Raw genomic sequence first — 23,513 nt, 5'->3', positions numbered from 1 at the left:
GCTATGACTCAGACCAATCGCTGAAGATTGTTTGCAAATGGCGGTATCCGTTTCAGGAATTGACGGTGAAAGTGGCGGCCTACTTTCGTGAGGAGAGGAAGTAATGCATTTCCAATGGGGGACCTCATTGGTCGCTAAGTTCATTATTTTTACAGTCAATGGCAGCTTCAGACAAGCTTCAGACCAACTTCAGACCAACTTCAGAGGAGCTTCAGACCAACTTCAGACCAACTTCAGAGTAGCTTCAGACCAACTTCCGACCAGCTTCATAGCAGCTTCAGACCAACTTCAGAGCAGCTTCAGACCAACTTCAGACCAACTTCAGACCAACTTCAGAGTAGCTTCAGAGCAACTTCAGACCAACTTCAGAGTAGCTTCAGACCAACTTCCGACCAGCTTCATAGCAGCTTCAGACCAACATTAGACCAGCTTCATAGCAGCTTCAGACCAACTTCAGAGCAGCTTCAGACCAACATCAGACCAGCTTCATAGCAGCTTCAGACCAACTTCAGAGCAGCTTCAGACCAACTTCAGACCAGCTTCATAGCAGCTTCAGACCAACTTCAGAGCAGCTTCAGACCAACATCAGAGTAGCTTCAGACCAACTTCAGACCAACTTCAGAGCAGCTTCAGACCAACTTCAGACCAACTTCAGAGCAGCTTCACACAGAACAGGTTCAGGGAAACGTCAATGATCAGAATCGATCCGGTTCATGCCTGTGGGATCGATGGAACCGACAGGAACAAAACAGAGTTAACGTCAGTTTAAAATGCAAAAACACGTTGGAATAAATATGAATGTTTTACTGAAGCTCAAATGATCAGTAAATATTCAAATAAACATGATCCTTTTTAATGTACAGTCCAAAATAAAACACAACAAAATCTATATAAATTCAACTAAATATGCAACAGAGCATTAGGGCCATTTTACCACCAAAAAATAAATAAATGAATTAAATAATTACTAATTTAAAGTTGTAAATTTTCAAGATAAAGGTTGTACAAGAATAAAGATGTATATTTATGACTTTAAAAGCCAGAGGCTAAACCTCTGACTTCTAGGCATACGTTTACAGAAAAAGTCATTAATCTACAACAAAAAATGTCATAAATTTACAGAAAAAAGTCAAATTTACAAAGTCATTAATTCACGAGAAAAAAGTCATGAATTAAAGGAAAAAAGTCAGCTTGGTCAGTCAGTGCCGCCCAGGCTGGGGGCAGGGTAGGCACAAGTGGGCGGAGCTTCACCTGCCGCTGTCTCGTGTAATCGAACAGGAAATCTGCAAATGTACTACTTTTTTCACAAAGACATGTTTCAAACCCCACACAGAAAAAGTCATTATAGCATAGACATGTCTAATAAATAATATTTGATTTAAATTTGTAATAAAAAAGGTAGATTTATGTATTTTTAAGCTCCAATCACCTGCCTCCTCTGACTGCACATCACTACCACTTATCTGTTTTTAATCAAATGAGTTTTTCGTCTTTCTCTGGTTGATGTGTCCATCCTCCAGACCATCATGGTTCCAGTTTCAGGACAGCGACTCTCTGCTCTGCTGAAATTCTGATGTTGAGCTTCAGCAGCAGCTGTATGGACCTGAAGCTGACGCGTCATTTTAAACCCAACGAGTCCGAAGCTGTAAAATACAGTTTATGTGACACTGAGTCTGGACTTTTGGTGGTTTTTGAAACATCCAACAAATCCATTTACACTTCTTGTTCAGACCGGAGTCAACGGGGATCAAAAGGTGAAGGCCGGTTATCGGGGGCGGGTACATTTACCTGTAGAATTAACTCCACCCACCACAACAGTGTCTGTAAACTAAACCTGACTCCAAAAGACCCCGAGACAGGAGACCAGTCCAAACTGCTGTTTGGCCCGTAGGCAGAAACCAGATCAAAGACCTGACCCTCACCTGAAGGTACAGGAAACGACCCTTTCTTCCATTATGGGGCAGCCATGACCCAGAGGTAGAGCGGTCGACCTCTGATTGGAAGAAGTGTCCTTGGTAAGGCCCTGAACCCCACAATCCTCCTGGTGGTTATGAGTTGGCCCCGTCACTGTGTGAGTGTGACTGCAAAGCGCTTTGGGCCGTCCAAGAAGGTCATAAAGCACAATATACACCAAGTATGCACCAATTTACCAATTACCAGAGTGAACTCCAGGCTCACAAATCCACCAGGACCAGTCCGCTGTCTTTCACTGTCAGCAACTCAGTTCCAGAGCCAAAACCACTCAAGGAAGTGATCCGGACTATATCCAGACGTTGTCTTTGACTTCCTGCTCATGCTCAGGATCCTGCCCTCCCAGACTTCTATCTACATGACAGTTTGAAACCTTCTCCAATACCTGATAGGGTCAAACTTCAGATGATAGTCTTCCAGTAATGCTGACGGAGTCCTGTTGGTCGTTCACCCAAACCTCTCAGAACACTTGAAATCCCAACGGCCTCTTCCCAGATAGTGCTGGAGAACATACCCGCCGTTCTATTTTAGGACCACCAGGAGACTGCACACATGCCACACTGGGGCCTGAAGGAAGGTTGTTTTTAGACCAACAGAACCACTCCTGCTTCCCAGTTTTCATGAGTAGAAAACAAAAGAAGAAAACAACACCTCACTACAAATACATATTTTTTTCATACTTGTTCTGAGCAAACAGAGAACTGAACGCCTCTTGTGTTGGATTTTACTGTTACACTGTTGGAGTTTTGGAGAGGACCAGCTTCTGAGGACATGGACCAGAACCAGCACCACAGAGACACAGACACCCCCAGGCTCACATATGTTCCTGGCTCATGGTCTAGCTCAGGGGTGGGGAACCCTGGTCCTCGAGTGCCATATACCCATCTCTGGCATGTTCTTATTGGCTGGACAAACCTGAACCAGGTAATCAGTCTTGAGTTGGGCCGCATGACAACTACCTGGTTCAAGTGTGTCCAGCCAATAAGAACATGCCAGAGTAGGGTATACTGGAAAACATGCAGGAAGGTGGCTCTCGAGGACCAGGGTTCCCGACCCCCGGTCTAGCTAGAGAACTCAGGTATCCCTCTCCCTGTGTGGAGAGAGGAAAGCCCGGCCTGGGAAACCAGCTCACAAGGGACACCGCCGGCGCTGCTGAAGGCCCAGTTCCCCCCACCAGGGATGGGGTAGGGGACAGAAGATCAGAGGCAGGTAGAGCACTGAGAGGACATGCTGGCAGCGACGACTAAGAACCCTCTCACCAAAGGTCCTACATGTCCAAGGGCAGTTCAAACTGTGAAGGGAGGGGCTTGAAGTGACAGACAATGGAAGGAGGACCACTGATAAGAGGCTCCACCCTCAGGGTGCATGGCAGGTCGATCCTCTCCCCTAACATGCTCAAGGTTTCAGGAACACCTTCGATACTGACCTGGATGCTTAACAGTCCAACTTTTGGATTCTGTCTCCTTGTTGAGATAAGTTTACAGTAGAAAGCTGATCTAGTTTTAGTGTCTCGTTTAGAGCAGTTCTATCAGATGGAGTCTGTGCTCCTCCAGTTTGGTTGATGTCCATAAATGCTCAACTTTACGACGAGTCTCCTGGAGTCTTCAGAGGAACTGCAGTGTGGTTTGAATTCCATAAAGGTAAAGTTTGGTGTAGACAGGTACGGACAGGTGCAGATAGATACAAATAAACTAGATCTGATGGCTTATTCCGGACCAGACGGGCATCAGCTCAGGGTCCTCTTTGTGTCTCCTGCTGGTGTCTGGGAGCTCCAAGTTCCAGACCTCCTGCTAACCAGAACCATTGTTCTGATAGAGTCCACATCAGATGGAGACCAGGTTGAAGCAACAGTTGACATCATCAGGTCCACAAGCGGTCTTTGGAGGAACAGCCGATGAGGCCTTTCACAAAAAAAGATAGTTTGACTGATGTAAGATGTTTGAAAAGTATACCCTAGAACCAGAACAAGACCTGGAGCAGAACTTGGTCAGAACAAGACCCAGAATTCATTCCAGACCAGAAGCCCTCGGTTATCTAAGAAAACATCAAGAACTCTGGATGAAAACTGAGAAGCAGATGGGAGTAGGTTTATCATCGGTTTGGAGATCAGACTTTCTTTAGAGCAACCGGTTTTTATAGATGAACTGAGAACAGTCATCTTCATAAAAATCTATCCGTGACTCTGCTGAGTCATCTGTGATGAAGAGGACGGTGATGATGAGCAACAAAGGAGAGGCATTCACACGAGCTTGTGAGTGCCCTCTTAGCAACCGCAGCCTGTTGCTATGGAAACAAGCATCTGCTGACTGTGTTCAGCACCTCGTCTCCCCGACAGCCTTAAAGAGTCCCGCAGACCCTTTAAGGCAGCTCCTTGTCCTGGTTCTGGAGGAGAACAAGGTCCAGGTTGTTCTGGAGATCAGGTCCAAAGGGTCGAATTGAAGGTCACAGACGGTCATGCGGTTTCCTTGAGTGGACTTTCACTGCAGCACCGAGCTGGTTTTGTTGTGAAGGAGAGCTAGACTCTGGTTGAGTCCAGTAGGACTACCTCACCCTAACCCTAAAATTAATTTTTGGAGGGGAGCACTGCCCATGGGTGAACTGTGCAGAGTGTGCACTGTAATCTGCCCTTCCTCTTTTGGGCGGGGTCCAAACGCTTGTTCTTCTAACCCTCAAACTCAATCACACAAGAGACCAAAATCCAAAGGTCGCGGGCCGAACAGGATAAACATTTACTGAACACTCTAAAACGACATTTTTAAAACTTTAAAACTGTAACTTTTTAACATAATTATGAATAATAAAATATTATTTCAGAATAAATCAACTTAAACCTTAAATAACTTTAATATTTTACTCTCCATAAAATTATATTTTGTCAAAATTATACAAGTTAGAAAAAAAACACAAGATAACATCGGGTCATTAATAGCAATAAAATGATCTGGAGGGCCGGATAGAATTACCTGGAGGGCCGGATCCGGCCCCCGGGCCGTGACTTTGACACATGTTCTGGATTGGAGGATTGGATTTTTCACAAATATCAGTGTCTGATGTCATCTGTGACTCAAATGTACCAAAAAGGACCAAATTCAGAGCTCACAACCTTGTTCCGGTTCTGGAGAACGCACACAAAGACGATGGCGCCGGCAGGTGGACATAACTGCGTGCTTTATTGATACATAGTAAAGCATTTCGTAATACAGTAGTAAGGCATACATTTGGTGGAGTCTGATATGTCGTGAAGAACAGACGTTTGTTGTTTCACGCACAAACCATCGGGTCATGCTGCTGCTGATGAACACGGCTTCCTCACTCACGTCAAAGCAGCCAACCACACCAGGAGGGGGCGGAGTCTAATCTGACTCTCCAGGTCGTTCATGCGTCAGGTCGGATGAGTTCAGTCGTAGGAGTCTGTACTTTTGGGTGGTTTTGTCAGATTGTTCGGGTGGTTCTTCTCGCTTCAGGTGGGTGTTATTCGATTCCTCAGATTGGGTCTAATTGTTCAGATCTGGTTTGGTATCGTGTGTTCAGATTGTTGTTCAGGTTGTTTATGGGTCAGGATCAGTCAAATGGTTCTGGTCTGTTCTTCTAGGTCTTTTTGTCAGATTGTTCAGGTGGTTGTTCTGGTTTCAGGTTGTTCTGGTTTCAGGTTGTTCTGGTTTCAGGTTGTGTTCGTGGATTCTTCAGCTTGAATCTAATTGTTCAGATCTGTTTTTGTTGTGCGAGTTCAGATTACTGTTCAGGCTGGCTGGTTTGGCTACATGTTCTTCAAGCTTGTTCTGTCAGTCTGGTCTGCAAACCCGGATCAGTACCGCAGAGACCGAGGATGCCGGTGTAGGAGCCAAACCGTCTGAAACACCATCGGTCTTTCAGACCAACACGAGTCTATCCACAGACGACACCTGTATTTGACGAGTCGGGTTCCCACGACATCGACAGTCTCAGGTCCAGTTTGGCTCCGACAGCGGGTTCAAACAAAGGGGCGTGGCTCTACCAGCCCAGGTTGCTATGCAGTAGTCACACACAAACACACATCAGTCAGACGGCGTCCTCTTAGAAAAGGTATTATTACAATCATTTTTTGATAGAAAGGTGTGAAATGCTCGGGCTGCTTCTGGTTAGAAAGAGATCCCACCGATCTGGTCTGTCCCTCTCGTTTGTTTTTGTTTTTTTACAGTTGCATAGAAGTTTAAAAACCAGAGAACGACGTCAGGACGCGTTAAGAAACTACTCGGGTCTAAGTTACAACAACGATCATTCACAAAAATAGATGTTATAATCTCTTTGTAAACTCTTCAATCCAGTTGTTTTGACTAGAAAAGCATGCTATATGTAGGGGGCGGGGTTAGAGTTCAAAGGGGCGGTCCGTGTGGCGTCCATGACGGGGCGCGTACAGCAGGCTGGGGATGCTGGGACCTGGAGAACAGAGCGGATCTTAGAGTTAGTGCTGCAAACACTGCCCCCTGTCTGTCAGGAGTCCACACTGGACATGTGTAGAGCCACAACAGCTACTGACCAATCACAGATGATGTCCTCTTCTCCCTCCTGGACCAGAGCGGGCGGAGCCAAGAGAAGGTCAGAGAAGTGTTAGACGTCATCATCTGAAGGACTAGGTTGGTTTGCTCTTTGATTCTTTCTTGTTATTTTTCTTTCATTTCTTTGAATTGTTGTGACTACAATCATTTCTACAATTGTTATATAGTGTTGTAGACTAACATAGAAACATTGTAACTCTATGATTGTTTATGCAATTATTACATTTGTCATACAAATATAATTATTTTTATTATGATCGTTTATTTAACCTGCAGTAGAGAAGTGTTTCAAATCAGAGGAAAGTTGCTTTCTCAGGTGGATGAACGTTTCAAAAGACAGCAGGTCCAGATGCTACGACCTTCAGACCAGGGGTGTCAAACATCAGAACATGGTTTCATCTGGCCCAGCCATGAAGACAAAAACATTTAACCATGTTGTAAAAAAAAAGCAGGTTTCTAGCCCACCCCGTGGCGAGTTCAGGTTATTTAAAGACATGGTCGCCATGCTTAATTCCACCACTAGAGGGAGCAACAGAAAGGCAGCCAACAGAGGAAAAGGTTTTAAGACATTTCTTTATATTTTTCACATGTGGATGACATTGAATCCTGACACTGATGCTGAGTTTTAAGGGAGAAAGAGAGGATAACTACAAATTATTATCTTCAAACGTTTCATTTAGTTTCATTTTTCATTGATTTGAGGATTTATATTTTAGGGAGTGTTTAATTCTTTGTCTATAACCTCCTTATGATTAGGATTACTGTCAGGATTGCTCCAGTCAGATGTGAAATATTCAGTCTGTGTAGATCTATTGTCCTCGGTGAATGAAGGTAGTAGAAGTGATGAGGTTACTGGGCTGGTTGAGGGATTTTTTCCAACAGAGAAAGAAACTAAAACCGATCTAAAGCTACAGAGAACAGCTGACCAAAGGTTATTCTGCTGTGATGGTTCTGGTCCGGCCCACTTCAGATCAGATCTAAAGTGGCCCCTGAACCAAAATGAGTTTGACACCCCTGCTGTTCACATTTGAGACCTGAAGTCCTTTGAAGATAACAGATGTACACAAAATAAAACAGCGCACCCTGGCTGTGAGGAAAGGTATTGTTGAGCTGCTCCATCACTTCCTCTAGACCAGATGCATCCTGGGAAGGGCTGGACAGATCTTCGTCACCTGTTAAGGATCATCAGATATTTGGCTTTTTCCCACCATCTCATCATGACGCCACCGCCGCGCCGGGTCGCCACTCACCCATGGTGTCGGTGGTCTGGCTGGCCGCCACGCGGAGGACGGGGAGGGAGGAGTCAGAGCGCTGGGAGGAGGTGGAGGGCGAGGAAAGGGCCGTACCGTTCACCTTGGAGTCCGTCTAACACACAGAGCGGTTGAACTTCATTAATACGGCCGTGTTGGTGACACTGTCATTCTAATCTGGTGTTGCCATGACAACAGCAAAGCCAGCCCGTGAGGTCATCACTAGCCATTCCTGACAAAGGATCTGGAGGCGGGACTAGAGGCACCTGATGAGAGTCCGACAGGTAGAAGTCTCAGTTTGGAGCTTTTTAGCAGTTACTTTAGGTTTTGATACGAAAACACCACAGAAAAAGATCTTAAAAATATTTAAAAACAATGGATGCATTTTTTACTTTAAATTGTAGAATGCAAAATGCATTTTCAAACTGTCAGTTCATAATTATCACTTTAAATTATGGGTAAAACTCGTCCACAGAAACCTTTTGGAAAGTTTTTTCCAGAGCAGATTCAACCGCTCCACTTTAACCAGCAGGGGGCGTGGCAGAATAAACCCTCACCTGGACCTGCTTACAGATGGTGTGTGACCATAACTGCATAAGCAGGTGTGTGACTGTACCTGCTCAGGTGTATGATTGTACCTGCTCAGGTGTGTACCGTACCTGCTCAGGTGAGTGAGTGTACCTGCTCAGGTGTGTAGCATACCCGCTCAGGTGAGTGAGCGTACCTGCTCAGGTGAGTACCGTACCTGCTCAGGTGTATGATTGTACCTGCTCAGGTGAGTACCGTACCTGCTCAGGTGAGTGAGCATACCTGCTCAGGTGAGTATTGTACCTGCTCAGGTGTGTAGCATACCTGCTCAGGTGTATGATTGTACCTGCTCAGGTGTGTATCATACCTGCTCAGGTGAGTGAGTGTACCTGCTCAGGTGTGTACCGTACCTGCTCAGGTGAGTATCGTACCTGCTCAGGTGTATGATTGTACCTGCTCAGGTGAGTGACTGTACCTGGTCAGGTGAGTGAGTGTACCTGCTCAGGTGAGTACCGTACCTGCTCAGGTGAGTGACCAGCTCAGGTGTGTAACGTACCTGCTCCAGCAGCTGCCTGAGGCGGTGCAGCTGTGACTCCAGCTGCTTGTTGTGGTCCTCCAGGATCTGCATTCGTGCCTCCAGACGGCCTTTGTGCTGCCGCAGCAGCTTGGCCTCGGCGATGAGCTCGGCGTCCCGCGTGCTCTGCGGCGACATGGGGAGCATCTCAGGGGGGGACGGCAGTGGGGACAGCCCCTTCCTGTCGTGAGCCTTTTTCAGGCGTTCGTACTCCGCCTGCAGCTTCCTGCAGAGAAGCAGAGGGTGAACACGACTGCACGCCGACCGCACGCCGACACTCCCGTGCTCTCACCTGACGTCCGGCCTCACCTGTTCTCCTGCTCCAGGTCACCGAGGACCCTCTCCAGCTCTCCCTTCTCCTCAGTTTCCATGGAGATGAGGATCTGGGCGGGGCTGCGGGGCTGACTGAGAGGAGAGCCTTGGTTCAGAGATTGGCAGTAGTGCTGGATCAACATGTGCTCGTCATCGCTGTAGACACACAACACACACTCATCAAGCACGCCCACCGGCCGAGGCAGAGACACCAGTGTGTGTGTGCGTGCACGTCAAGCAGAGGATGGTCACATGCAGAACGATGGAGGAAAGAAAACATTGGAGAAAGAACGACGGGCGATGGAACGGGGAAGAGGAAACAATAAGCGGAGGCTAAAAAAACAGAGAAAACAGAGGCTAAAGAAATGTATTCTTGGATACAGAAAATTAAATCTGGCACATCCAGATTATACCAGGATTATACCTGGATTACACCTGTCATATCCAGATTTTACCTGGATTATACCTGTCACATTCAGATTACACCTGGATTACACCTGACATATCCAGATTATACCAGGATTATACCTGGATTACACACATATTATTCCAGGATTATATCTGTTGCATCCAGATTATACCTGGATTACACCTGACATATCCATATTATACCAGGATTATACCTGGATTACACCTGTCTCATACAGATTATACCAGGATTATACCTGGATTACACCTGTCATATCCAGATTTTACCTGGATTAGATCTGTCATATCCAGATTATACCTGGACTACACCTGTGTTATTCATGTGATGCACATGTTACATGGCGATTATACCTGTATTACACCTGTCGTTCATGTGGTACCACTGTCATATCCAGATTATACCTGGATTACACCAGTCATATCCAGATTATACCTGTCGCATCCAGATTACTACGTAATATCGCTAAGATTAAAAATATATTATCTAAAAGTGATGCTGAAAAACTCATCCATGCATTTGTTACGTCTAGACTGGATTACTGTAACTCTTTACTGATAGCATGCCCTAAAAGTTCTTTAAAAAGTTTTCAGCTTGTCCAGAATGCAGCAGCACGATTGTTAGCAGGAACTAGTAGAAGAGAACACATCACTCCTGTGTTAGCTTCTCTCCACTGGCTCCCAGTTGAATTTAGAGTAAAGTTCAAAATCCTCCTGTTAACCTATAAGGCTCTGAATGGTGTGGCCCCATCCTATATTAGAGATCTCATAGTTCCTTACCAGCCAATCAGAACACTTCGCTCACAGAATGCAGGACTGCTTGTAGTTCCTAGAATTTCCAAAAGTACAGTTGGAGGTAGAACCTTCAGCTATCAAGCTCCTGTTCTATGGAATAAGCTCCCAGCTCATGTCAGAGAGGCCAGCACAGTTTCTACCTTCAAAACTAGCCTTAAAACATTCCTCTTTGGACAGGCGTTCTGCCAGACTAGCCAGTAATCATAGAATAATTAACATAATGCTCCCATACTGTTCTGAAGTTTGGGGAAATAATTATTATAATCACATACTTCTCCAATATATGCTTGCAATATAAATTATGAAATATGTATATTCTCTACATAATAACATAGAAGGCTGCTAGAAGTTAGAAGCTGGGGAAAGTATGGTGCACTGGGGCTCTGTCCTCTTTTTCATCTACTTCTCCTCTCCTCTACTTTTTTATTTACTCCTAATTGTATGCCTTTGTTGGTGGTGCAGTATAATTCACATGTTTTTCCTTCTTTCCGACTCCCCTGTGGGAGACCGGGAGAGATTGCAGTTTCCGGGAGACTTGCTGGTGATCCTGACGAAGCCCCGCCCATCTGGATGAAGCCCCGACACCATCCTGCATCTCTGAGTGGGAGTGATTCCTGGTGGGTCGTCTGTCCTCCTGCTCCTGGTCGTGGACTGCACTTCTGCTTCATCTGGACTATGGACTTAATCATCACTCGTCCCTCAGCTCTATATAAATGAACTCTACTCATATATGCAGTTTTAGCAGCTAACTTTTCTTTAACCGTTCTGGTATCGCCTGTCCGTCCTGGGATGGGATCTCTCCCTCATGTGGGAATCCCTAAGGTTTCTTCTTTTTTTCCTGACTCAGGTTTTTTTTTTTAGGAGTTTTTCCTTACCGCGAGGGAGGGTCTAAGGACAGGGATGACCGTTCTTTATAGTCTGTTTAGTTTTTTACCTATTGTGCATATTTTATGACTCCATCTGTGCATCTGTAAAAACTACAGGCATGAAGCCCAATGAGGCAAATTGAATTTGTGATATTGGGCTATATAAATAAAATTGAAATTGAATTGATTATACCTGGATTACACCTGTCATTCATGTGGTACTACTGTCCAGATCAGATTATACCTGGATTACACCTGTCACATACAGAATGGACGTTACCTGGCACATCCAGGTAATACCTGGATTAAACATATCACATCCAGATTATACCTGGATTACACCTTTATCATTCATGTGATACACCTGTAGCACAAAGATTATACCTGGATTACACCTGTGCTATTCATGTGATGCACCTGTTACATCCAGATTATACCTGGATTACACCTGTCATTCATTTGTTACACCTGTGTCTTACATGTGATACAACTTTGTCACACCTGTTTTAGTTGTTTCAGACCTAAGCTTCACCTGTGATCTACCTGTGATATACCTTTATCCCAACTGTGTCACAGGTAGATTACACTTGTGGTACATCTGGACAAGACCTTACTCCAAACTTTGGCCACACTCTGTTACAGCTTCACCACACCTGGATTACACTTTTGTCCTCTATAGACACCTGTGTGTTCATACACCTGGATACATTCTCTGTCAAGCCCAAACAACACCTGTGCTACACTTTTTTAACCTTCAGAACTTAGTCGTCACACAGCTGTTATAACAAGAACTACACTTGTGCCTTACAAGGATATCACCTGTGTCACACCTGGACAGCAGCGTTCAGACTCACACCTGTGCAAATGCAGCAGGCCGACCAAAACACCTGTCCCCGATCCTCGGCCCACGTCATGACAATAAACCTGACAGCCGAGGATCTTCCACTAAAACATTGGCTGGAGCGGTTCTATGGCGGAACGTCAAAGCTCTGCAAGGACGAGGTGGTTGGTGATCCTCAGAAGCTGCTCTGATCTGATCACCTCGGATAAAATCTATCAAACAGGTGAGTCCAGTCTGAAAAAAGAGGCTCTTTGGTGATAGATGGTGCTGACTGAGTCAGCAGACGTCTCTGAGAAGAACAAATGTCTGGAACATCTTCAGGAGAAAATGAGAGGATGAGGCGGTCAGAAGGGCTGATTTCAAGAAGAGGAAATGATTGAACCACGAGATGAATTACAAGCAATCAATGAGAACAAAGAGGACACGCAGTCAGCCAATCAGTGAGTGAGGAGGGCGTGGCTCACATGCTCTCATTGGGTGAGACACTGTCATTCAGATAAGAGCCGTTACGGTTCTCCATTTCTGCCAACCTGTAAGGGGGAAACACAGAGGTTAGAGCAAAGCAGAACCCCGCCACACCAAGCCTGGGCGGCTGCCCGAGGTCCCTGATTATCTGGACCCCCAACGTGTGCAGAACCAAAGGTTTTTTTCCTGGGGGGTGTGGAGGTGGTACTCTGAAGTGAGGGACAGAGGTCTTCTCAGGGAGATGAGACAGAGCTAAACAGGAACACTAAGTTACAGCTGGTAGGGCATGGTGTCCTTGCAGCTTTGTGGTCACAGTGCCCCCTGGTGGGGCATGGGGACCCTGCAGTAGTGTGGTCACAACACCCCGTTGGGGGGCATGGTGACTCTACACCAGTGTAGTCACAGGACCTCCTGGTGGGGCATGGTGACCCTGCAGTAGTGTGGTCACAGTGCCCCCTGGCGGGGCTTGATGATCCTGCACCTGTGTGGTCACAGCACCCCCTGGTGAGACACGGTGAACCTGCAGTAGGGTAGTGACAGCAGGAGTCTGGCGGGCCTTGGTGACCCTGCTGACATGTGGCCACCTATAGAAGTTTTTATGGACCCCCCCATCTACTCTATGACCAACAGGTCAGGTGGAGGCGGAGTTACCTGCTGGCGTAGTGCTCTATCCGAGTGTGGGTGTCATCGTGGGACAGCTGGGGGGAGGACCCAGGCCTGGGGGGGTACAGAGGTGCTGCATCAGTGCACGTGCATGCACATCATCCACATAAGAAGTGTGTGCACGTGTGTGTACTCACGCATGGTCTACAGGCCAGAAGTTGATGAGAGTTATGGGGCTGTAGAACACAGAAAGTTTGGATGAAGACTTTGATAACGTACAAAAGCATTGTGGGTAATGAGGGTGTGAGAGCCTCACGTCTCCATGTTGTCTCCCTCCAGAATGGTCTGCACCGGCAGGTAACCCATGCGCGGGTGTTTGGCAAAGTAGCGTTTGGTCCTGAACTTGTTCTTCAGCACCTTGGCAAAATCCCTGACGTCTTCTCCTGATGTGGTCTGGAGACAACAGATCCAGAAACCTGAAAACCACTGCTGAGCAGCAGCCAATCCGCATCCAGGCAGCTCCAAACCGGACCGAAGTCTGGAACGTATCGGCTCTGAAAGGTTGGTCAGTTCTGAACTGGTGTCATAAAGTAATGTTTCAACTGACTATTTCTGATCCGGATCAAAGCAGCTTTGTAATTCTTTACGAATCATGAAGTATAACTTCTCTGCTGTTAAAAAGAGACGAAGGACTGCTCGTCATTCGTCTGGTCAGTGATCTTCCTCTTTAGGTTTCCAGATCTTTCCTGCAGGTCTCAGATCACCGTGGAAACCTGCTCTACATTCAGGATCCCTGCAGGGACGCCAGAAAAGGCGGAGCTTCCTACCGGGGTGCAGTACTCCACCATGGGGTACTGCATCTTGTGGCCCTTGGCGACGCGGCCGGAGAAGAAGCAGCTTTGGCAAATGTCGTAGTTGAAGTGCTTCAGGCTGCGGTACCTGTGAGGCAAAGACAAAGAGGTAATTTAGGAGCTGAACCCCACAATGAAAACAGGGGAGTGGGGGAGGGGGGGGGTGAATGGAGCGACAGAGAGAGAGAGCAGGATTTATGTCTGTGTTTTCCTGCTTGTGGACCTTTAACTCCTCACAGGACATTTTCCCACAGAAACGCCGGCCCCTGCCATCTGTCTGGTTTCAGACTCTGGAACGCCATCCCCGGGGCTGTGTCCTGCTCGCTGCAGGTTTCAGACGATGTTGTGGTGTCCTGCTCGCTGCAGGTTTCAGACTCTGGAACGCCGTCCCTGGCGCGGTGTCCTGCTCGCTGCTGGTTTCAGACTATGTTGCGGTGTCCTGCTCGCTGCAGGTTTCAGACTATGTTATGGTGTCCTGCTCGCAGCAGGTTTCAGACAATGTTGTGGTGTCCTGCTTGCTAAAGGCTACAGGTTTCAGACTCTGGAACGCCGTCCCCGGCGCAGTGTCCCACTCGCTGCAAGTTTCAGACTCTGGAACGCCATCCCCAGTGCGGTGTCCTGCTCGCTGCAGGTTTCAGACTCTAGAACGCCACGTATGTTGTGGTGTCCTGCTCGCTAAAGGCTGCAGGTTTCAGACTCTGGAACGCCGTCCCTGGCGCGGTGTCCTGCTCACTGCAGGTTTCAGACTCTGGAACGCCACGTATGTTGTGGTGTCCTGCTCGCTGCAGGTTTCAGACTATGTTGTGGTGTCCTGCTCGCTGCAGGTTTCAGACTATGTTGTGGTGGCCTGCTCGCTGCAGGTTTCAGACTATGTTGTGGTGTCCTGCTCGCTGCAGATTTCAGACTATGTTGTGGTGTCCTGCTCGCTAAAGGCTACAGGTTTCAGACTCTAGATCAAGGGACCTCACCTGAAGCCGATGATGGGACATTCCTTGCAGATGTTGCACTTGGCCTGATGCTTGGCTGTTTCCGCTGCAGCCACGCGGTGAAGGACGGGGAGCCACACCATGGACTGAGGCTCCAGGCGCATCCAGTCCAGGAACATGGCGGCGTCCAGCTCCGGCTTGTTGTTGGCCTTTAGGAGGATGGAGAGTTTCAGCAGACAAACACCATCTGAGGACAGACCCAACCCCCACCAGCCTCTGCGTGAGTGGGCGGGGCATGTTCACATACAAACTGGAAGCAGCTGCGCACGGACGGTTCAATGTTGGAGCCGCCAAAGGACGCCACCTCCCCGAGCTGGCGGGGAATCTGGATGGAGTCATGGAGGAGGAGGCCGAGGCGCCGCTGGTCACAGAAGCCTGTGGCGCTGGCGACCTGTCGGAACAAGACTGAAGCGGGGCGGGGAGGCAGGTGAGGGGGCAGTCAGACGCAGACCGGGCTTCAGGTGAGCAGCAGACTCACATCGGTACTTGTCCTCCAGGTGAGCTTTGCAGAGAGAGATGATTCCCGTTTTGAAGGACAGAGTCCGGATCTTTCCGGAGCGCCCGCTGCAACAGAACAAGCCGGGTTCAGGATCACCGCGGTTCACCCCCACAGATCTGAGTCAGAGCGCACGTACGTGTCGTAGACGTTCAGCAGCCAGTTCAGGCACATGTCCACGCACAGCGGCACGTTGACCAGGTGGGCGTGGCTTTGCTCCAGCCGCTGGTACAGGCTGCTCAGACAGGACACCAGCTGGGGGACGTCCAGCAGCTGCTCGTTCTGCTTCAGCGCCTGCTGCTCGAACAGCTCGCACGCCGCCTGCATGCTGAGCAGGTCCACTGCATGCACAGAGGGGTTAGTACAGACCGGCGCACGTTCACCGACACCTGCCGTAAACACCTGTGCTGCAGCAGGGACCGCAGACAGGAGAACTTACAGCACAGAGCTTTCTGCAGACGCCGCAGCTTCATGGCTGTGCGGTACGCCGAGAATCGAACATTGTTCAGGTCGGCTGCAGAAGAAACAGGAAAAGTGATTAGACTTAGGGGAACCCACTTCCTGTTTCAGTAAAGGAGGCAACAGACTATACATGTATATCATACCTGGTATAAACTATACCTGATATAGTATATACTAAAGTCATTACTGATATTTAAATGTAAACATCTGCGGTTCAGAGCGCACCAAAGGGAAGAAAAGAGCTTCTTCGCACGATACGGTTTACTCTTGCGATAGCGGACTTTGGACCCCTCTGTTTGGAGTGTGAAACTTAGAAAATAATAATTCCGGACACGACTTTGACTTTAACTGCAACTCCAAATCAAGGGGGAGGGCTGAGGGAGAGGGAGAAGGGGAGTATTCGGATCGGGCCTTAGTCTATACCTGATGCAGTCTATACCTGAGGTAGTCTATACCTGATATAGTATATACCTGATATAGTCTATACTTGATATAGTCTATACCTAATGCAGTCTATACCTGAGGTAGTCTATACCTGAGGTAGTCTATACCTGATATAGTATATAACTGATATAGTCTATACTTGATATAGTTTATACCTAATGCAGTCTATACCTGAGGTAGTCTATTCCTGATATAGTTTATTCTTGATGTAGTCTATACTTGATATAGTCTATACCAAATGTAGTCTATACCTGAGGCAGTCTTTACCTGATATAGTATATACCTGATGTCGACTATACTTGATATAGTCTATACTGGATATAAACTATACCTGACGTAGCCTATACCTGAGGTAGTCTATACCTGATATAGTATATACGTGATGTAGTCTATACCTGATATAGTATATACCTCATATAGTCTATACTTGATATAGTCTATACCTAATGCAGTCTATACCTGAGGTAGTCTATACCTGAGGTAGTCTATACCTGATATAGTATATAACTGATATAGTCTATACTTGATATAGTTTATACCTAATGCAGTCTATACCTGAGGTAGTCTATTCCTGATATAGTTTATTCTTGATGTAGTCTATACTTGATATAGTCTATACCAAATGTAGTCTATACCTGAGGCAGTCTTTACCTGATATAGTATATACCTGATGTCGACTATACTTGATATAGTCTATACTGGATATAACTATACCTGACGTAGCCTATACCTGAGCTAGTCTATACCTGATATAGTATATACGTGATGTAGTCTACACCTGATGTAGTATATATCTGATGTAGTCTATACCTGATATAGTATATACTTGATACAGACTATACCTGATGCAGTCTATACCTGAGGTAGTCTATACCTGATATAGTCTATACTTGATATAGTCTATACCTGATGCAGTCTATACCCGAGGTAGTCTATACCTGATATAGTATATACTTGATATAGTCTATACCTAATGCAGTCTATACCTGAGGCAGTCTATACCTGATATAGTATATATCTGATGTCGATTATAGTTGATATAGTCTATACCCGATATAACTATACCTGATATAACATACACCTGAAGTAGATTATACCTGAGGTAGTCTATACCTGATATAGTATATAATTGATGTAGTCCATACCTGAGATAGACTATACCTGATATAGACTATACTTGAAACAGTCTATACCTGATAGAAACTATACCTGATATAGTATATACTTTATGTAGTCTATACCTGATGTAGTCTATACCTGATATAGTATATACCTGACATAGACTATAGCTTATGTAGACCATACTTGATATAAATTATACCTGACATAGGATATACCTGATATAGACAATACTTGTTATAGACTATACCTGATAGAAACTATACCTGATATAGTATATACTTTATGTAGTCTATACCTGATATAGTATATACTTTATGTAGTCTATACCTGCTGTAGTCTATACCTGATATAGTAAATACCTGAGATAGACAATACTTGTTATAGACTATACCTGATATAGACTATTCTTGACATAAACTATAGCGTATATAGACCCAACAGCAGGTATAGACTATACCTGCTATATACTATATCTGCTATTGACGATAAACTAGGTATAGTCTATTGGTGCTTTGGACTCGGAGTGTAGCGGATCACAGATAATCCGTGATCTGTACGGATAACAAACTACGGTTCTGCATAAATGTACCGCAGACAACCCCAACCTCCAGCAATTTTAACGATTTAATTTGGACATTAAGGGGATGGGAAGATAAAATGTGCATTTTAAAGGGGATTCAGATAGATTTGGTATTTTTAACACTTTTTCTAACAGTCTTTTTTAGTTTTTGCAGATTTGGTCTCAAGACATGTACACGTATTCAGAAACTACATGCTTTGGGGTTTTGCTTGTGTTCAAAAATGTTTTGTTGTTATAAGTTGGCTTCAATGAGCAAACATTTTGATGTCATATATATATATATATATTTTCATTGACTTATTAAATTTCTTGTCCGCTTTGCCACTTTCGGGGTTGCGGGGGTTCCGGAGCCTAACCCGGCTACTGATGGGCGAAGGCGGGGTACACCCTGGACAGGTCACCAGTCTGTCACAGGGCCTCAATAAAACACCCATCCACTCTCACATTCACACCTAGGGACAATTTAGATTCACCAATGAACCTATGAAGCATGTTTTTGGACGGTGGGAGGAAGCCGGAGTCCCCGGTGAAAACCCACGCATGCACGGGGAGAACATGCAAACTCCACACAGAAAGGTCCACAGTTGGTGTTTCTGTTTCAGATCCCCCAGCCGGGATTTGAATATATATATATATATATATATATATATATATATATATATATATATATGGAGGCCTTTAAATTAACACCTGACAAGGGCAGGTAAAACTTTTATTTGGCAGCTGGGAATACTCTTGTATTGACAGAACAACAACACACTGATCTATGAGAACACACAATGAGGAAAAATTTTGCACACGTTTTAATATACACGTTTTTTCTATGCATAACATTACAGTAAAAACAACTAACTTTAAAGAAAATATTTGTTGTTTATCACTAATTATAACCTTTAAAGAAACATATTGCACCATAGAAAGGGTGGTCTTACTATTGTTTTATTTAATGCAATATGCTTCCATAAAAAAATCATATAAAAAACTATTTTAAAAAATAACTTGAAAAACAGACTGTGAAGCACAAAGTTGACCATATCTATGAGCATCCAGCAGGTCATCCACAAACTTCCCATACTAAAGCGGCTTCATTGGCTACCCGTCAGCCCCTGGACCCCCACAAAATCCTAACCCTCAAAGCCATCCATGACCTTGTCCGCCATATCTCTCGGACCTACGCCCGGCCCACTCCTGGCCGCTCCCTCAGGTCCTCGTCCTCCCTCCAACTCGTCATCCCCACCGCCCGCCTGGTCACCATGGGGAGCAGGGTATTCAGTCGTTCTGCCCCATAACTCTGAACTCCCTCCCCCTGACCTCCGGACTATGGACTCAGTCCCTCTCTTCTCTTCCAGGCCAGACTGGCCCACTCTTTATGACTGCGATACATTTGTCTTTTCTAAAACCTTTAAGCTTAATTTAACACTACTGTTTTTATATTTTTATATTTGTGCTCCCTGTTCGGTAACCTTGAGTTCTATGAAAGGCACCTGATAAATAAAATGTATTATTATTATTATTATTATAAAAGCCTAAAATTACTCTTTTGAAAAGTTTCAAAACCTGTATTTGATCAAACATATATACAGTACTTGATAGCGTAAATATACTCTCACACGTATTACATTAAAACATTCGCTCATTGAGGCCTGTTTATAAAAACAAAATATCTTTGGACACCAAGTAAATACTGAAACATGTCGTTTCTGATGACATTTACATATTTTGGGACCAAATCTACAAAAACCGGGAGAGAAGAATGCATGAAAATAGTTTAGAAATGACAAAATCTATCTGCTCTAACCCAAAACTGAACATTTTCTCTGATGTCCCCCCAATGTCTAAATGAAACCCTAAATAAAACAGCTCAAATTAAACCTAAATTCTTTATTTAATACTAACTGATTCATTGAAACTGTGGGAACATTTCAATGTTTAAAATAATTCTTATTATCCATGTAGCATGTCTGAGATTATCTGTTACAGCCCTAATATATATAGAATATGCTCATAAATTTACATTTCATCGCAGAAATGATGAATTCTTGGCTATTTTTCACAGAATATTAATAATACAAAACTTTTTTTTTCATTCATGGTTAGTGGTTGGATTAAGCCACATGTATCAAAGTCAAGGATCCGGCCCTCCGGGTAATTCTATCCGGCCCTCCAGATCATTTTATTTTATTGCTATTAATGACCCGATGTTATCTTGAGCTCATTTCTAACTTTTATAATTTTGACTAAATATATTTTTATGGAGAGTAAAATATTGAAAGTTATTTTAGGTTTAAGTTGATTTATTCTCGAATAATATTCCTGCCTGTTTTTATTCATAATTATGTCAAAAAGTGACGGTTTTAAAGTTTAATAAATTTAGTCTTAGTGTCTTTGATAAATGTTTATCCCAATCAACCCACCACCTAAGATGTGTTTTAGATTTTGGTCACGTGTGTGATTGAGTTCGACACTCCTGGATTAAGCCAGTCATAGATAAACAAGTCAGTGTTCTAACTGACTTGTTTATCAATGTTGAAATGTTTGTCTCGTGATCTGAAGAGTGACAGTTGTCCTCCAGTATCTTCTGACAACCTCCTGCATTCATCTCGTTTCCTGAACCTTTGTAGATCACACATCCCAAACCATCAGCCACCGCCTCCGTGTTTCACAGTATGTTTTTCCATAACAGCTTATCTTCTGTCGACTCGACCTGCAGCCCATCTTTCTTCAGGTGCCTCCTTACCGGACATCTAGAAACATCCACAACTCTGCTTTCAGAGTCCTGGATGAAGATATTTGTGGATTTTTCTTTGTTTCTCTGATGACTGTGGTTTGGTTCCAACTGAACTCCTCATTTTACACTTCTTGATCAAAGTTTGAATTCAGACTGTCATCTTCTTGGAAATCTTCTATTTATTTCTGTTTTTTCCAGTTCAGTTACCTTTTCCCATAGATTTTTAGACAGCTCTTTAGACAGCTTTCCTCATGACTCATTGATTACAGGTGAACGAGTCACAGGTGAGGATGGTTACCTGTAGCTGCCATTCCAACCTTTTTGGGTTTGTAAACTTTTGAACAGGATCATTTGGAAAGTTTCTGTTGTTATTATGATATAAAACGTTGACAATAAACATCTTCACAAAACCACTAACTGCTAACAAAGTTTGAGTGAAATCATTCATATTCTATGAAAAATGACCAAGAAATCTTCATTCCTTTCAGGGTCTGTTTAACTGTAACCTGGTCATGCAGGGGGCGGAGTCAGACTCACCCAAAGACTGGTACAGCTCCGCCATCCTGGGATGGTCCCAGCATGTGGTCTGGGTTTGATGGCTGCAGAGGAAACATCGGGTCATTAGATCCTGACGGTGGTCTACGTCTGCCTCAGGCTCCACCCCCTCCACCCTGAAGGTTACACCTGCAGGCTTCAGGGTGCTCATTACCTCTGAGCATGCTCAGTAGAGCGTGTCATCACGAGGACAGTAATGGTTAACTAGAGCCTAAACGACCCCCCACCCCCACACAGAACCATCATCTGACCGGGATAATGTGTAGCTGCAGTGTCCAGACACCGAGGGACGCCGCAGAGACCACAGGCTGACAGGGAAGTCCTGACCGTCCTGGTCGTATGAGGGAACTGCAGAACACACGTGTTCCCCTCACTGTCTACAACTGGTCTATGCCCCCGTACGGACCGGGACGACCCACACCCGTGTGTTAGCATTCTAGCTAGCATGCTGTTAGCTATGACTACAACAACAGAACATTTGTTGTATCTAAGATTTGAGGAGTACAACCCAGAAAGACCACAGGTGTGTATAGGAGTCATGCTAGCAAAGCGCTAAGAACCATAAGGTCCACCGACTCTGTACTGGGTCAGAACTCTGCTGCTAAGGTTCTGAACCACTCAAACCAAAGACCTTCTAATACACTATTTCAAAGTCTCTTCACTGGCTTCATCTCACATTTAGACCTGGGCCTGATCTTCAGAGTCCTACATGGACCAGAGCCTCTCCATGGAGACATAGAGAGGTCCTGGTCCATGTAGACTGAGACCATCAGAACCTCCTAAAGACTGAGACACAAAGAACCTCCTGAAGACTGACACCCTTAGAACCTCCTAAAGACTGAGACCCTTAGAACCTCCTACAGACTGAGACCCTTAGAACCTCTTACAGACTGAGACCCTTAGAACCTCCTAAAGACTGAGACCATCAGAACCTCCTACAGACTGAGACCCTTAGAACCTCCTAAAGACTGAGACCATCAGAACCTCCTAAAGATTGAGACCCTCAGAACCTCCTAAAGACTGAGACCATCAGAACCTCCTAAAGATTGAGACCCTCAGAACCTCCTAAAGACTGAGACCTTCAGAACCTCCTACTGACCGAGACCCTTAGAACCTGCTACAGACTGTGACCATCAGAACCTCCTACAGACTGAGACCCTTAGAACCTCCTAAAGACTGAGACCCTTAGAACCTCCTGAAGACTGACACCCTTAGAACCTCCTAAAGTCTGAGACACAAAGAACCTCCTAAAGACTGAAAACATCAGATTCTCCTAAAGACTGAGACCCTTAGAACCTCCTAAAGACTGAGATCCTTAGAACCTCCTAAAGACTGAGACCCTCAGAACCTCCTACAGACCGAGACCCTTAGAACCTCCTAAAGACTGAGACCCTTAGAACCTCCTAAAGTCTGAGACACAAAGAACCTCCTAAAGACTGAAAACATCAGATTCTCCTAAAGACTGAGACCCTTAGAACCTCCTACAGACTGAGACCCTTAGAATCTCTTACAGACTGAGACCCTTAGAACCTCCTACAGACTGAGACCATCAGAACCTCCTAAAGACTGAGACCCTTAGAACCTCCTAAAGACTGAGACCATCAGAACTCCTAAAGTCTGAGACCCTTGGAACCTCCTAAAGACTGAGACCATCAGAACCTCCTAAAGACTGAGACCCTCAGAACCTCCTAAAGACTGAGACCATCAGAACCTCCTAAAGACTGAGACCCTTAGAACCTCCTACAGACTGAGACCCTCAGAACCTTCACCTGGCTTCGGTCACAGGTGATGACAGGAAGGACTCAGAGACAATAAACAGGATTCTGGACCAGAGTCCGAACCAGCTGCTTGTGTAGAACCGGTCCAGCCTCCTGAAGACCCCCGCAAGCTCGTGAGGTCAGAAGGCTTTCGGCCTCGTGCGTGATGGCGTCACAGCCTCCTCAGGATTGCGTCGTTATGACGTCACGTTCCTGAGCTTGAAGTTGACACGCGCGCAAGCTTTGTTCACACAGCCGCATTTTCAAAGACAGGCGCGCGCGCAGACCCCCCCTTTACGTGGCCGCAGGTGCGTCCACGAACCGGGAAGATGGTGAGCAACGTGCACGCCCCCGGGTCAGGGCTGT

At 45.5% G+C, this 23,513-nt stretch overlaps 1 protein-coding gene across 7 annotated transcripts in view; it reads right to left on the bottom strand.

Annotated features, from left to right (window-relative positions):
- Positions 1-5,122: 5,122 nt before the first annotated feature.
- Positions 5,123-23,513, bottom strand: part of dmd (dystrophin) — a 94,669-nt gene continuing 76,278 nt past the window's right edge. For 6 of the 7 annotated variants that reach the window (XM_024263140.2, XM_024263142.2, XM_024263141.2 and 3 more), the window contains 17 exons: positions 21,373-21,434; positions 15,939-16,013; positions 15,639-15,840; positions 15,482-15,567; positions 15,251-15,408; positions 14,986-15,152; positions 13,994-14,105; positions 13,483-13,619; positions 13,364-13,402; positions 13,215-13,280; positions 12,563-12,628; positions 9,168-9,326; positions 8,841-9,084; positions 7,757-7,871; positions 7,589-7,678; positions 6,488-6,516; positions 5,123-6,387 (listed from right to left, as the gene is read on the bottom strand). In XM_024263140.2, the coding sequence (XP_024118908.1) occupies positions 6,491-6,516; positions 7,589-7,678; positions 7,757-7,871; positions 8,841-9,084; positions 9,168-9,326; positions 12,563-12,628; positions 13,215-13,280; positions 13,364-13,402; positions 13,483-13,619; positions 13,994-14,105; positions 14,986-15,152; positions 15,251-15,408; positions 15,482-15,567; positions 15,639-15,840; positions 15,939-16,013; positions 21,373-21,434 (1,804 nt within the window). In that variant the 3' untranslated portion in view covers positions 5,123-6,387; positions 6,488-6,490. The remainder of the gene's footprint in view (positions 6,388-6,487; positions 6,517-7,588; positions 7,679-7,756; positions 7,872-8,840; positions 9,085-9,167; positions 9,327-12,562; positions 12,629-13,214; positions 13,281-13,363; positions 13,403-13,482; positions 13,620-13,993; positions 14,106-14,985; positions 15,153-15,250; positions 15,409-15,481; positions 15,568-15,638; positions 15,841-15,938; positions 16,014-21,372; positions 21,435-23,513) is intronic. The other variant, XM_024263145.2, reaches the window with a different exon arrangement.

The sequence above is a fragment of the Oryzias melastigma genome, linkage group LG2 (assembly GCF_002922805.2).
Source record: "Oryzias melastigma strain HK-1 linkage group LG2, ASM292280v2, whole genome shotgun sequence".
In the NCBI taxonomy this organism is placed as follows: domain Eukaryota; kingdom Metazoa; phylum Chordata; class Actinopteri; order Beloniformes; family Adrianichthyidae; genus Oryzias; species Oryzias melastigma.
Note: the sequence above shows the minus strand (reverse complement) of the source record. Positions and strands in the feature narration are given on the sequence as shown.